The sequence below is a fragment of the Mirounga leonina genome, unplaced genomic scaffold (assembly GCF_011800145.1).
Source record: "Mirounga leonina isolate KUSES-001 unplaced genomic scaffold, KU_Mleo_1.0 Mir_101595, whole genome shotgun sequence".
Classification (NCBI taxonomy): Eukaryota; Metazoa; Chordata; class Mammalia; order Carnivora; family Phocidae; genus Mirounga; species Mirounga leonina.
This window is the reverse complement of record NW_023270158.1, coordinates 5,726,529-5,741,062: the sequence shown is the minus strand read 5'-3', so window position 1 is coordinate 5,741,062 and position 14,534 is coordinate 5,726,529. Positions and strand designations below refer to the sequence as shown.

The window sequence follows — 14,534 nt, the reverse complement described above, 5'->3', positions numbered from 1 at the left end:
TTTGCAGGATCACTGATTTTCTAGGAGGACTCTTAACTATGATTTATTATAGTGAAAGTCTACAGAGCAAAATCGGCAAAGGGAAAAGGCCATGGGATGAAGTCTGGGGAAGAGCAGGAACAAGCTTCCAGAGTCCTCTCTCCAGTGGAGCCATACAGAGCACATTCCCTCAGCAATGAGTTGTGACATGTATGAAGTGTTACCTACCAAGGAAGCTTATTAGAGACTCGGTGCCCAGAGTTTTTATTGGAGGCTGGTCACATAGGTAACCCCTGCCAGATACATACCCAAATTCCAGACTCTCAGAAAGAAAGCAGGTATTGAGCATAAATCATGTTGTTTATACAAACAGCTTAGGCACAGTGAGCCACTCTTATCAGTTAATGGTGGGAGCTCTCCCGGAAAACAAGTTCCCTGATGCCAGGGCCAACCTTGTAAGCTGGCCTTTCCAAGGACAGCAGTCAGACCTTCTATGTTGTTCTTTTCTTTTTAAGGATTTTATTTATTTATTTGGGAGAGAGAGCGAGAGCAAGCATGAGCAGGGGGAGAGGGAGAAGCAGACTCCCCACTGAGCAGGGAGCCCGATACGGGGCTGGATCCCAGGACCCTGGGATCATGACCTGAGCGGAAGGCAGACGCTTAATGACTGAGCCACCTAGGCACCCCTTCTGTTTTCTTTTCTGCACAGTCCATCCCCTTGGTCTTTGGCAAAGGCAGCTTTACAGCAGAATTACCATCAGTAGGATTCCACACAGCAGAGTGAGGCCAACCTACAGCATTGACCTCACTTATACCCTTTAGGGGTTCTGTACTTAGGCAGTTAAAACACAGATGGTTAGCATAAAGGTCTGTCTTAGAAAGCCAGGTGGCTTCCTCCTTGATTTTCTGTATGAATCTTTTTTTTTTTTTTTAAGATTTTATTTATTTATTTGACAGAGAGAGAGAACATGAGCAGGAGAGGGAGAAGCAGGCTTCCCGCTGAGCAGGGAGCCCGATGCGGGGCTTGATCCCAGGACCCCGAGATCACAGCCTGAGTCGAAGGCAGATGCTTAACCAACTGAGCCACCCAGGCGCCACCCCCCCCCCCCCCCCTTTTTTTTTTAACCTGGCCCAAGGCATCAGTTCAGGCCCAGCACAACCTGGTCAGTAAGATGAAGCCATCCTCAAGCCTTCCAGGGTGGAGGCAGTGTCACAATAGTCAGAACACACACCTAGGGAGTATAATCCCTGAGGACACACATGTCCCCTGGAAACCGCTTACGGTGTTCCACGCACCCCAAGCAGGACATACATTGGTCAGGCAGTACAGGCTAACAGGGCCCCCACTGTGGCTTTCCCCCCATGGTTTCTCCCACCCCAGGGTTCTCAGTCTGGCCCAAGGAATTCAGGTCAGTCCTTGCTTTCAGAGGGACTACTTGAGGTGGTCATTTTCCACACAGTTCTGTCAACAACATGAGTTCATTACCTGCTGAGTGCGGGCGGCATATAGAGGTGGTCTTTAGGGACTGTGCAGGAACTGGCCTGCCCTGCCGCTCCCAGTCCCATTGTCATCAGCCACCTGGGCTCAGCAGTCCAAGGGGATCTGAAGTGCTCACAGCAGCTGGCACAGGCAGCACAGTTTTTCTTCAGGAAAAGGGCAGAGTTCCCAGGAACAGTTCTGGAAAACAAAGATCCTGAATGTCCTTCCCATCCCTGGCACCACTACATGTGCTAGATTTTGTTGTGTTTTTTTTCATTGTTATCACGGTACCCCATTCAGTAATCAAGACTTAACATTTTCTCAACCATCCTCTGCTTTTAAAATGATCCTTCATAAGGAAAGGCTGAATGCAAGAAGGATAAGAGCCTTTTTTACAAAAAAAAATTTTAACCAAAAAGACATACCATGTTCAGAACAAAATCCTGAATTTTCAAAAAAATTTCAGGATAGGTTTGCATCAACTGCCATCTCTTATAGTCCCATTCATTTATCTAGTGAACAACCTAGGGAAAAAGCAGTCCCTCTCTGGGGACAGGTGCATTGCCTTCCTGAGGTGTGTGTAGCAGGAGAAAGGTAAGGGAAGTAGAGTTAGGCTCCTAGTCCATTGTTACAAACTGCACCCCACCCAGCAAGTCAAATACCAGACATCTTGTGAGCAGGTGTTGAGTCTGATCATCAGGGGAGGGTGAAGGGGTCATACTCCCTGTAAGTACCCTGTCCTAGCTCACAGCTGTGTCAGGAATCACAGGTTAGGCATGTAATTAGGCTCTGCATCAGAAATTAAGAGCTGACCAGCAGTTCCATGTCAGGTGGTCCCATCGGGGAACGAGCTCCTTCCTGTGAGCATTTGTCTGTGACCCAGACGGTGCAACCAGTATCCGTGATACTTTCACGGGATAGGGCCCCATGGAGGGGTGTTCTGTATCTGTAATAGATCAAGGTTGATTTTTAAAACTCCAAACCTATCTCTGTCTGGAGATTGCCTCTCTTTTCATGTCTCCCTTTTTCCAGAGACTCCATTATGCAAAAGTCATAGCAAAAATCACCAGGTATGGAGGTCTGTTCTGGTTCTAGTACTTAAGAGTTTTAAATTCCTATCAAATCACTGATGGCAAAAAACAAGGAGGTTGTGTCCCACTCTCACTTGGAGGAGAAAACCAAAACCAAAGACATTACCTGGGTTGTACTTCTCCCCTCACTTTAGCCAGCATGGCCAAAACCAGCCAGAGGATCCAGCAAGCCAACTCTTGGAGTTGGATGGGTTATCTTCAAATACCATAGGTATTTTACCTCTTGCAACAGACAGCAGCTGGGTTGCTGTTTGATACAGTGGCCGACTCCATAGCCACCAGGCACCAGAAGGTCATCATCCTCCATGCCTTTAGGCTTTCTTTTTCTTTTTTCTTTTTTTTTTTTTTAAGATTTTATTTATTTATTTGACAGAGAGAGAGATAGCAAGAGCAGGAGCACAAGCAGGGAGAGTGGGAGAGGGAGAAGCAGTCTTCGCGCTGAGCAGGGAGCCTGATTCGGGGTTCGATCCCAGGACCCTGGGACCATGACCTGAGCCGAAGGCAGACGCTTAATGACTGAGCCACCCAGGTGCCCCTAGCCTTTCTTCTTCAAACACTGCTTTTACCATTTGTCTGTGAATCAGGGTCATTCTTGCAGTTCCTGCTTTGTCACCAATTGTATCAGGGGTCCCCAAGACCAGCCCCAGGTTTGGTGATTTGCCAGGAGCACTCAGGAGACTCAGCATATGGTGGCACTCACAGCTGTGATGTGTTATAGTAGAAGCTGCACAGCACATCAGCAGAGGGAATTGGCACGCAGGCGAAGTCCAGAGGACACCAGGTGCGAGTTTCCAAGAGTCCTCTCCCAGTGGAGTCACACGGGACGTGCTTAATTCCCCCAGCAACGAGCTGTGATAACACATGTGAAATGTTGCCCACCAGGAAAGCTCGTTAGAGACTTGGTGGTCGGGGTTTTGTTGAGGGCTGGTCACGTAGGCACCCTTGGCCAGTTACATACCCGAATTCCAGACTCTCAGAAGGAAAGTGGCTAAGTCATGTTGTTTTACATATAGCTTAGGCACAGTGAGGTACTCGTCAGTTAATAGCAAGAACCCGGGGCGCCTGGGTGGCTCAGACGGTTAAGCGGCTGCCTTCGGCTCAGGTCATGATCCCAGGGTCCTGGGATCGAGTCCCGCATCGGGCTCCCTGCTCGGCAGGAAGCCTGCTTCTCCCTCTCTCTCTCTCTCTGTGTCTCTCATGAATAAATAAATAAAATCTTAAAAAAAAAAAATAGCAAGAACCCTTCTCTAAGTTCTCAGGTGCTGACCAAGGACCAGCCTTGTAAAGCAGGCCTTTCTAAGGACAATTTTCAGGGCTGCTATGTTAACTCTTTCCTGCACAAGGAAATTGACATTTAGAGAGGTTAAGTAATCTGCCCAAGGTGATCCAGTTATTTGGTGACAGTGCTAGTTCTGTCTGGTTCCAAAGCCCAGACTTTGAACTCATGAAATGAACTGGACTCTTGAGCATGGAGTATGGAAATCTTTCAAGATAGTGTCTATTCTGCATATACTAGAAAAAGTATGGTGGTATTTAGAGAATGTGGATTGCCCATGTTATGTTTTAACAGAAAATGTGTTCTTCCCAATTCCCTCCTCTCCCTACTTTTTCCTTCTGTGCTCCCTGTCTCTTTGGCTGTGATATTGTAACCTTCTAGTATCCCATGCCTGTCCTCGTGTAGCTCCTGCTGGTCCTCTTAAATCTTCTTACAAGTCTTCTCCCACTCGGAGTGCTGAGAGGAAGAAGACTCCATCTACATCTGGTGTAGGAGATTCTGGGAAAGGAGCCCCTGCAGGAGCGGAGGCCTCTCCGGTAGGTTTAAACCACTCTCTCACCCCTTGGGACGGGTTTATTTGACAGTATGATTACTCCCTGTGCTTAACCAGGGGTCTCTGTTTCCATCAGTCTCCAGAGACTGCTCAACTGGTGGATGTGGTTTAAAAATTCACTCATCCTTTGAAAATCATTTAACTTTTTGCATGTTCCTAAATCTAAGTGCCTTGGAGCAAATTCCTAAAGACCTTGTCCTTGTTACAGACTGCCCTCCAGGGGACAGGAGTCAAAAGGAATGTTCTGAGTGTTGTCTTTTTGCTTTTAAGGATGCCAGTCTCGCCTCTACAGGCAACTAGAACTAAGGTTCTAGGTCAGCCTTCAATCCATAACAGTGGCCTTTAAACATTTTTGACATCATACTGACACCATCAGTAAAACACATGTTGAATGGGTACTCCCAATTATGTGTATTTATTTAGAAATTATACATACCATGCTACTTTTGTTAGTTATCACTTGCTATGTAATAAATCACCCCAAACCTTAGCTGCTTAAAACAATGTTTATTACCACACTGGTTCTTTGGGTTGGAAATTGAGGCTGGCTTAGCTGGGTAGTTCTGGTTCAGGGTCTGTCATGAGGGTGTGGTCAGGATAATGGCCAGAGCTATAGTCCTATGAAAGCGTGGCTAGGGCTCTTACAGAATGGCTCGCTCACATGGCTGCTGGCCTCAGTTCCTTATTGTGTGGACCTCTCCATAGAGCTGCTTGAATGTCCAAATGACATGGCAGCTGGCTTCCTCCAGAGTGAGAGATCCAGGGGAGGGGTGCGGGTGCAGGCGTGCAGGGGAAAAGCTGCAGCACCTTTTATGCTCTAATCTTATATGTTACACACCATCATTCTGCCATATGTTGTTCCTTAAAAATAAGTCACTAATACCAACCCACACTCGAAGGGAGGAGCATCAAATGACGTGTGGACTTGTTTTAAGACTGCCACATTACTGTACTATTGGACATTTATTTTATAACACTGTATGTACTTTTAAAATCCATTGTGGCCCTGAGGTTCTTACATGAGAAGTGAATGTGTCAGACCTTGGGTTTTACTGTAGGGTCAGTTACTGTATGTGTGTGTATGGGGTGGGGGCAAAGGAGGGTTTGTTGTGGAAAAGTGCAATAGGGAGAGAAGGGAACCACCCTTGTGGAGCCCTCACCGTGTGCCAGGCACAGAGGCCATGTCCTGCCTCTTGCCGAGGGAGGCCGTGGGGATGATGTACAGGGACAGGTGGTCCCTATGGGGCTGTAGTCCCCGTTACACCAGGTACACTGTTAGAGTCCACAGCTCACTGTCTTGGGTATTAACCACATTTATACCCACCTGTAGTTCTTTTGGGTGATTATGTATTTTTCTACTCTTCCCAGTTTTTTTTTCTTTTTTAATATTCTTTTTAATTCCAGTACAGGTTTACAGTGTTACATTACTTTCAGGTATACAATATAGTGATTCAACAATTCTATACATTACTCAGTGCTCATCATGATAAGTGTACTCTTACTCCCCTTCACTTCTTTGACCCATCTCCTCCCCTCTCCAGCAACCACCAGTTTGTTCTCTGTATTTGAGAGTCTGTTTTTTTGTTTCTTTCTTTCTTCAGTTTTGTTTCTTAAATTCCATTTATGAGTGAAATCATACGGTATTTGTCTTTCTCTGACTTATTTCACTTAGCATAATACTCTCTAGATCTGTCCACATTGTTGCATATGGCAAGATTTCATTCTTTTTATGGCTAATATTCACATACTCTTTATTCATTCATTTATCAGTGGACATTTTGGCTGCTTCCATAATTTGGCTGTTATAAATAATCTGCAATAAACAGAGGGGTGCATATATCCCTTCGAATTAGTGTTTTCGTATACTTTGGGTAAATACCCAGTAGTGCAATTGCTGGATCATAGGGTAGTTCTATTTTTTTTTTTTAAGATTTTATTTATTCATTTGAGACACAGAGATACAGAGAGAGAGAGAGAGCATGAGCAGGGAGAGAGGCAGAGGGAGAGGGAGAAGCAGGTTCCCCGCTGAGCCAGGAGCCCGATGTGGGGCTCGATCCCAGGACCCTGGGATCATGACCTGAGCCGAAGGCAGATGTTTAACCATCTGAGCCACCCAGGCGCCCCAGGGTAGTTCTATTTTTTAACTTTTGGGGGAACCTCCATGCTGTTCTCCACAGTGGTGGCATCTGCTTGCATTCCCACCAACAGTGCATGAGGGTTCCTTTTTCTTCACATCCTTGCTGACATTTGTTGTTTCTTGCATTTTTGATTTTAGCCATTCTGACAGGTGTGAGCTGATAGCTCATGGAGGTTTTGATTTGCATTTCCCTGATGATGAGTGATCTAGTTTCTATATGTCCAGAATCATAATATTCTGTTCATAACATTCATAATATTCTGTTCTGTTGTTAGCTTTTTGCAAGATAACAAAGAGTAGGAAATCTTTGCATTTTGAGGGTGAAGTTTTTTTTTTTAATTGGATGACCTCAATATTGGCCACCAAATTGATGACCTCATGGTGCTTTCCTGCAAAGGTTCCCATTATGGGAAGCACTATAGCTTCATATGGACCCTTCTGGAAGAAAGCTGTGCATCACTTGCATCTGGGTTTTGTTTTTTTTTTTTTAAGAAATTGTAGAAGTATTGCCAGTGATGGGCCATGGCTGACCTCTTCTGTGTCCCCTCCAGTCAGAGAAGATGAAGCGGGGCCCGCGAACAACAACTTCTGTTCCCAGTGTGGGCCTTGGGTCTCCTCTGAGAAGATGCGAGTTTCCAGGAAGCATTGCTAAGAGGTCTTCTTCTCCAGTGACATCCAAGTAAGTATGTTTTCGCTTTGCCACAGTTGGACAGTGAAAGCAATTTGGTGGGGCTCTGTACACTGCAGTGTGTGCTTCCTGCTGCCACATGAGTCATGGCCAACCTGAAGAGGTAAGCAGGAGGAATCCTGGACTTCGAGTTACCTCGTTTACTCTCTGTGTATCTTTTGCATAAATGGTGGGCTCTTCAGAGGTTTGTTGCCTGCTAAGTATGAGATTCTGATTTCCGGAGATGATCCATTCAACATTTTCTCTTTTGGTCCATCGGTTCCATTCTGCTTTTCTGGCATTCTCCTTCACCTGCATCTGGAGTGAAGTGATTGCATTGTGCTTGTGTGCTCAAGCTCAAGTACTTGGGCACTCACTCTCTCCCTCCCTCATCTGTCTCTTCAACAGAGAGGAAATAATAAGTTGTCAGTCACCATCAGCAGTATGTTGTTGTTTTTAAATGAAGCCATTATTTTTTTTTTTGTGAAGCATTGGGTGAACTCGCCAATGAAACCATGTCACTGAAAAGCAAATTCACCCTGTGTGACCACTCTCGTATGTCATTAAAATATTTTGCTTATAACAAGAATGACTCAGTAAATAACGCAGTCTAGCAGAGTGGAATCGTCTTCTGTAGTACTGAGAGAGAAAGAGAAATATGATTTTAATTTGGAAAATAGAAAACTCTGTAGAGAATCATGTAAGACTTGTTTAGTGCATCAGTTTGATTCAGAGAACATAGGATAAAACACAGATTCAACGAACACTTAGGCCTTTGTTAAAAATATTTCAGAGTAAAAAAATATTTCAGTGACATCAGCTCTTATTTCTAATTTGTTGCTTTCTAACAGAAACTTTTTCTCTATTATGTTGTTCAGAGAACATACAGTTTTTATAGATTACTAATACCTGTTACTGATATATCTGTCTTCTATAAGGAAAATCCTTACATAACATATTGCTGAATTAACAGCATCAAGTTTTTGTTTTGTTTTTAAGTCCATTGCATTCTTTCTGTGCTTGTATTGCCTGTCTTTGGTTATAGTATTGCTCTCTTGCAAAATCTGAATCCATTAGGTGGGCTGTAAGGTCTCTATTTGTCTGTCTTATTTCTGAGCCTTCCATTCACGTTACTACTCTGGTGTTAGGGTGGGACAGTAACAGAAGAGCCTATTCATATTGGGGTTTTTCCAGATTACACCCCTTTCTTTCATAGATACTAACTCATGGTCCCTGCATGGAGAGTAGCTGGCAAGTTTCATCATCATCATTGTAAATTTCACTAAGGTAAACTAAGGGGGTTGTTGCCCTCTGTAGAGATGAGAATTCGGTTTTTGGAAGCAGACTCACAGTGGGCTCTGTGCTATTTCTTTGACATTGAAAATCTTGATGGTGTGTTTCAGGAACTATTTTATATTTTTTAAATTGAGATACAGTTGACAGATTACATTGTATTTGTTTCAGGTGGACAGAATGAATGGTTCAGTATTTGTATACATTACAAAATGATGACCATAATAAGTCTAGTTACCATCCATCACCGTACATAGGTGCAACATTTTCTTTTTTTTCTTGTGAGGGTTTTTAAACTTTATTCTCTTAGCAACTTTCAAATATGCACTACAGTACTGTATTATTAACTGGAGTCACCCTGCTGTACATTACATTCCATGGGTTACTTATTTTATAACCAGATGTTAGTACCATTTGAAACCCCTTCACCCATTTCATCCATTCCTCTACCCGCCCCCCCCTTCTGGCCACCACCAGTCTGTTCTCTGGATCTGTGAGCTTGGTTTTGTTTATTTTTTAGATTCCATATGTAAGTGAGATCTTTAAGTACTTGTCATCTGATTTATTTCACTTAGCACAATGAACGTCCTCAAGTTCTACCCATGTGTTGCACATGGCAAGATTCTATTCTCTTTTTATGGCTGAATCATATTCCATTGTATATATATATGGAGCTATTTTATATTTTAAAGGACACATCATCTAAATTTTATAAAAAGCTCATTCTGACCAAAGAGACTTAAACAAAATCCCAGACCTTTTTTTGAAGATTTTATTTAGAGAGAGAGAGAGAGCGAGCGGGGGAGGGGGGCAGAGCAGGAGGGAGAGAGAATCTCAAGCAGACTGTGCACTGAGTGCAGAGCCCAATGTGGGGTTCAGTCTCACAACCCTGAGATCATGACCTGAGCCGAAATCAAGAGTCAGATGCTCAACCGACTAAGCCTTACCCAGATGCCCCAAAATCCTGGAATTTTTAATGCAGTTCAATTGAGAGAAATCTTTTAAATTTCCCCTCTATATAGAAGAGTAATGGGTACCTCATAAGTGCTTTATAAATATTTGTGGAATGAATGAATGCAAGTCCCTGTGTCCCGTATGCTTCAGAGAATCCCCAAATGAGTGAGAACAGTTTCCATTTGAACAGACCCCAAGTGAGGGGAGAGAGAGATGGGAATGCAGATGAGGACAGTTGCAGGCCTAGTGCAGAGAGAGTTGTCCAACTTAAACTGCTCATCCCTCAGAACTCAGCTCAGCTGTCATCCTCTACAGAACCAGCCAAAACTGAATTCACCCCCCTCTCTGTGCTCACAGAGCCTCATGGGCATGCTCAGTGCCTCCTCTTTGCCCAGTGTTCTCAGCCCATGGGAAGCTTACCTGACAGTGAATGACAAATATAACATCAGGTGGTGAGAAGTTCTATGAAGAAAAATAAAACTGGGTCAGATGCCAGAGAGTGGTGGAGGGGAGTAGTAGGTAGATATGGTGGTCAGGGAAGGCTTCTCTGGGGAGGTGACATTTGAACAGAGCCCTGTATGGAGTGAGGGAGGAAGCAGGCCATGTTGATCTGTGGCTTCTTGCACTGTATCATCTGCTAGATTGCAGGGAGGGTGGGGACTGATTGGATTTATTGTTGCACAGTAGGTGCTTAGTGTGTGTCCATGTGACAAAAACTAGAAGGAAAGTAGAGCCTAGAGGGCGGGAGGGGATTGGCTGGTGGGTATGGGCAATGCTAGGACCATTCCTGCCCAAGGGCAGGCCCTTTGCCTCCTCTTTCCTTCTGAGCCATTCGTTGGTTTTTTTCTCCTACTAATCAGTTCCTTAAATGTTCTCTTTTCTGGACCATGTATTTCTCCTGGGAAATGTTTGAAGGTTGAGTGATACTGGCTTCTACGGTACTACAGTATATTCCTGCTACTTCAGCAAAGAAAAATTAATGGAATGACCTTTCTTTTCAGAGCCCTATGCATGCCATCCCTCGTGCAGGCAGGAAAAATAGTAAACTCTAACAGCTGGACTTCGTGTGTATTGTCAAAACTACCAGAATCATTCTCCTTAAGAAGGGCCCTGGGCGGGGGGGGTGTGCCTGGGTGGCTCAGTAGTTAAGTGTCTGCCTTCGGCTCAGGTCATGGTCCCAGGGTCCTGGGATGGAGCATCGGGCTCTCTGCTCGGCAGGAAGCCTGCTTCTCCCTCTCCCTCTGCTTGCCGCTCTGCCTACTTGTGTTCTCTCTCTATCTCTCTGTCAAATAAATAAATTAAATCTTAAAAAAAAAAAGAAAAGTGCCCTGGGGACAGGAGTTTGCTCCAGTACCTCTAAATCAGAATCACCAATTTGAGAGGTCTAAGGAGAAGCAAACATTTCTTGATTTTTTTTTAAAGATTTTATTTATTTATTTGAGAGAGAGCATGAGAGAGAGCACATGAGAGGGGGGAGGGTCAGAGGGAGAAGCAGACTCCCTGCCGAGCAGGGAGCCCGATGCGGGACTCGATCCAGGGACTCCAGGATCATGACCTGAGCCGAAGGCAATCGCTTAACCAACTGAGCCACCCAGGCGCCCACATTTCTTGATTTTAAGACATTCAAAAAGAAAGATAATTTCTCCCCAGGTGAAAATTAATGGCTGAACCACAATGGGTATGAACCAGGTCTGAGAAATGTGGTAAGTCAGGTAGACTGTAAATAAGTTCTGAAAATGCAGCCAAACGCTACAGCAGTGAAAAAGAATGGACTGCCGCTGCCCACAACCAGTGGGTGGATCTCAGGAATATAGAGTTGAGCAGCAAGAGGAAGTTGTAAAAGAATATCAACAGTGACATTTATATTGAGTTCCCAGATGTGTAAAACCAGCATGTTTTTAAGAATATAAATGTGGTAAAAATGATTAGAAAAGGTAAGAAAATGGCAAATATAAAATGCAAAGTAATGATGGCCTCTGAGTGGGAAGTGGGGGAAGGGGTGAGGGAGGGGTACATGGGAGATTCCAGAATATTTCTAATGTCTTTCTTTGGAACTGGTTGTTAGGTGTGTGGGTATTTGTTATGTCATTCTTCATACTTTCCCTATTTTATAAATTTTTTTATGTTCAATATTGAAGAAAGAAAAAGAAACCCTTGATTTTTAAAATGGTGTCACATACAAAATCCCAACCAGAGTGGAATTTTCAGCCTTCCCTCTATGCAGACTAAGTGTGTGTGATCTTTAAAGCATACTGGGAGCAATGTGGCTTTGAACGGTGGTTTAGTCAGTCCTTTTGAACCTCCATCCAGAAACTCAGACACGTCATGTGATAAATGGCTCTGGCAGCGCATTGTTCTCCTCCTGAATCTCAGATAAATTAAGTCAGTGTTCCGTGGCTGTGCATATTAATGTCATTGCTCTTTTAAGTGTTCAAGTTTATTTCCATTGTTTGCATTGTTGGGTACTTGTATGGGTTTTAGAAAACTAGCTTCAGCAACACTCTCAAAGATGTGGATGGAGCATAGCTTTCTTCTTGTAACCTAGAGAGAGGAAATCAAGTGTGGTCATGTGCGTTTGTCCAACCTGTCCCTGCCTCTGAGTGTTAGTGCTGCCTGTACTCCTAATTCTTCAGTGTGAAATGTTCTCTAATGGTTTCAGGTTTTTAGAAATATATTCTAAGTCACTTCGGTCATTATGATGGGGAATGTTTCAGTTACCTCTTGCTGCTGTAATAACCCATCCCCCAAAATTTAGTAGCACAAAATAACAATTTGTTACTAGTTTTCACAGCTCTATGACTTGGGCTTACCAGGAGGGTCTCTCTTGGGGTCTTTTGTGTGGTTTTTCTGAGGTTTGACTTGGGTTCACCTGGTGGTTCTCACTTGGGGTCTTCCACCATAGGTTCAGTGTCACCTGGGGCTGCAGTTACCTGTCTTGACTGAGCTGGAAGTCTGAGATAGCCCATTCACCTGGCTGGCAGTTAATGCTGGCTATTGGCTGGAGCTCAGTGGGGGCTGGGAACCAGAATAGAATGCTTACACATAGCCTCTCCATATCACTTCGGCATCTCACAACATGGCACTGAGTTCTAAGAGGGAGTGTTCCCAAGAGCAAGTATCTCCCAGAACATGGAAGCTGCCAGGCTAGTTAAGTACTGTGCCATGAATTGTCACAGCGTTCCTTCTCTGCTGTGTTTTATTGGTCAAAGCAGTCAGGCCATCCGAGATTCAGTGGGATGGAGAAAGGAACTCAAAAGATCATGTGGGGTCAGAGGAGATATTTTTGTGATCATCTTTGGAAAATACAGTCTGCCAAACATAATCACTTTGAGAGATAGCTTATACCTGAGATCAGTTTTGTGTCAGGAGCCTAGGTTAACTCTACTTTATTATGCATTTTGAGAAACAAAACAGATTTTGTTTGTCCACATAAGGGAAAAAATTAAGACCAGGTTGTCAGCGTGGCCCAAAATAAGTACCTCCCACTCAGAATCATGGGCTCATGGAAGGTTCCTGGAGCCAGCTGATTCCTTCAATGGTTGAGGACATTTAATCAATCATTACTGAGCATCATTGCATACATTTCCCTGGTGCATATATGGTGTGGTTACCCCTGCCTACGGATGAGCATCTACTGTGGATCAGGGCCTCTGTATTGACAATCTGCCTGTTGTTTTTGCCACCACCATTGTTCTCAGATAGGCTTTTACATTCTTTTTTTTTTTTTTTTAAGATTTTATTTATTTATTTGACAGAGAGAGACACAGCGAGAGAGGGAACACGAGCAGGGGGAGTGGGAGAGGGAGGAGCAGGCTTCCTGCGGAGCAGGGAGCCCGATGCGGGGCTCGATCCCAGGACCCTGGGATCATGACCTGAGCCGAAGGCAGACGCTTAACCGGCTGAGCCACCCAGGCGCCCCGCTTTTACATTCTTATTTGAACATTTTCTTGAAAAGGATAATTGAAAATGTTAAGTTATGCTTCCTCTTCATAGCCATACTTATACATTCCCCCAGTCTATAGCCCTGTATTTTTTCAGTTTTACTAGAGGATAATTTGAGTTTAGACCATTTTTTTTTAGTTTAGACCAATTTTAAAAGCCTTTTTATTTTTATTTTTTAATAGATTTTATTTATTTAAGAGAGTGCAAGCACAAGCAGGGGGGAGAGGGAGAGGGACAAGCAGACTCCACACTGAACTGAGAGCCTGACGCAGGGCTTGATCCCAGGATCCTGGGATCTTGGTCTGAGCCTAAGGCAGACCCTTAACCAACTGAGTCACCCAGGCACCCCAAAAGTCTTTTTATTTTTAAACCCTTTCAGCCCTACAGAAGAATTGCAAAACTATACCAAAGAACTCCTATATGCCTTTCATCCTATTAATGTTTAACCATATTTGCTTCATCATTGCCATCCCCCCACTCACTTTCTTTCTTTTTTTTTTTTTTTAAGATTTTATTTATTTGACAGAGAGAGAGACAGTGAGAGAGGGAACACAAGCAGGGGGAGTGGGAGAGGGAGAAGCAGGCTCTCCGCTGAGCAGAGAGCCCAATGCGGGGCTCGATCCCAGGACCTCGAGATCATGACCTGAGCCGAAGGCAGACGCTTAATGACTGAGCCACCCAGGCGCCCCCCCCCACTCACTTTCATTCACTCTATAGACACAGACACAGACACAGACACACACATATACAGATTTTTTCCCAGAACCGTTTGAGAGTAAGTTGAAGACATCATGACTCTTTACCCCCAGGAATGAAGACGTTACTTTTGTGTAACCACAGTACAATTGTGGAAGATCACAAAATTTAATTTTGACATGTTATTGTTACTTAATTTACAGTCTATATGCAGCTTTTACTAACTGTCTCAGCGAGATTCTTCATAGCATTTTTTTCCCTGAGTCCAGGATCCAACCCTGGCTCCCACATTGCATTTAGTTGTTTTGTCTTCGTGGTCTCCTTGAACTTTGAACAGTTCTTCAGCCTTTCTTCTTCATGACCTTGAGATTTTTCAAGATTTTATTTATTTATCTGTCAGAGAGAGAGAGAGAGTGAGCAAGCACAAGCAGGGGGAGCAGCAGGCAGAGGGAGAAGCAGGCTCCCC

At 44.1% G+C, this 14,534-nt stretch overlaps 1 protein-coding gene across 1 annotated transcript in view; it reads left to right on the top strand.

Moving 5' to 3' along the window:
• The window catches only part of MAP7D2 (MAP7 domain containing 2), a 111,430-nt gene that overhangs the window by 68,367 nt on the left and 28,529 nt on the right, over positions 1 to 14,534 (top strand). Inside the window, exons 8-9 of the mRNA XM_035000550.1 lie at positions 4,208 to 4,362; positions 7,068 to 7,195. Of these exons, the coding sequence (XP_034856441.1) occupies positions 4,208 to 4,362; positions 7,068 to 7,195 (283 nt within the window). The remainder of the gene's footprint in view (positions 1 to 4,207; positions 4,363 to 7,067; positions 7,196 to 14,534) is intronic.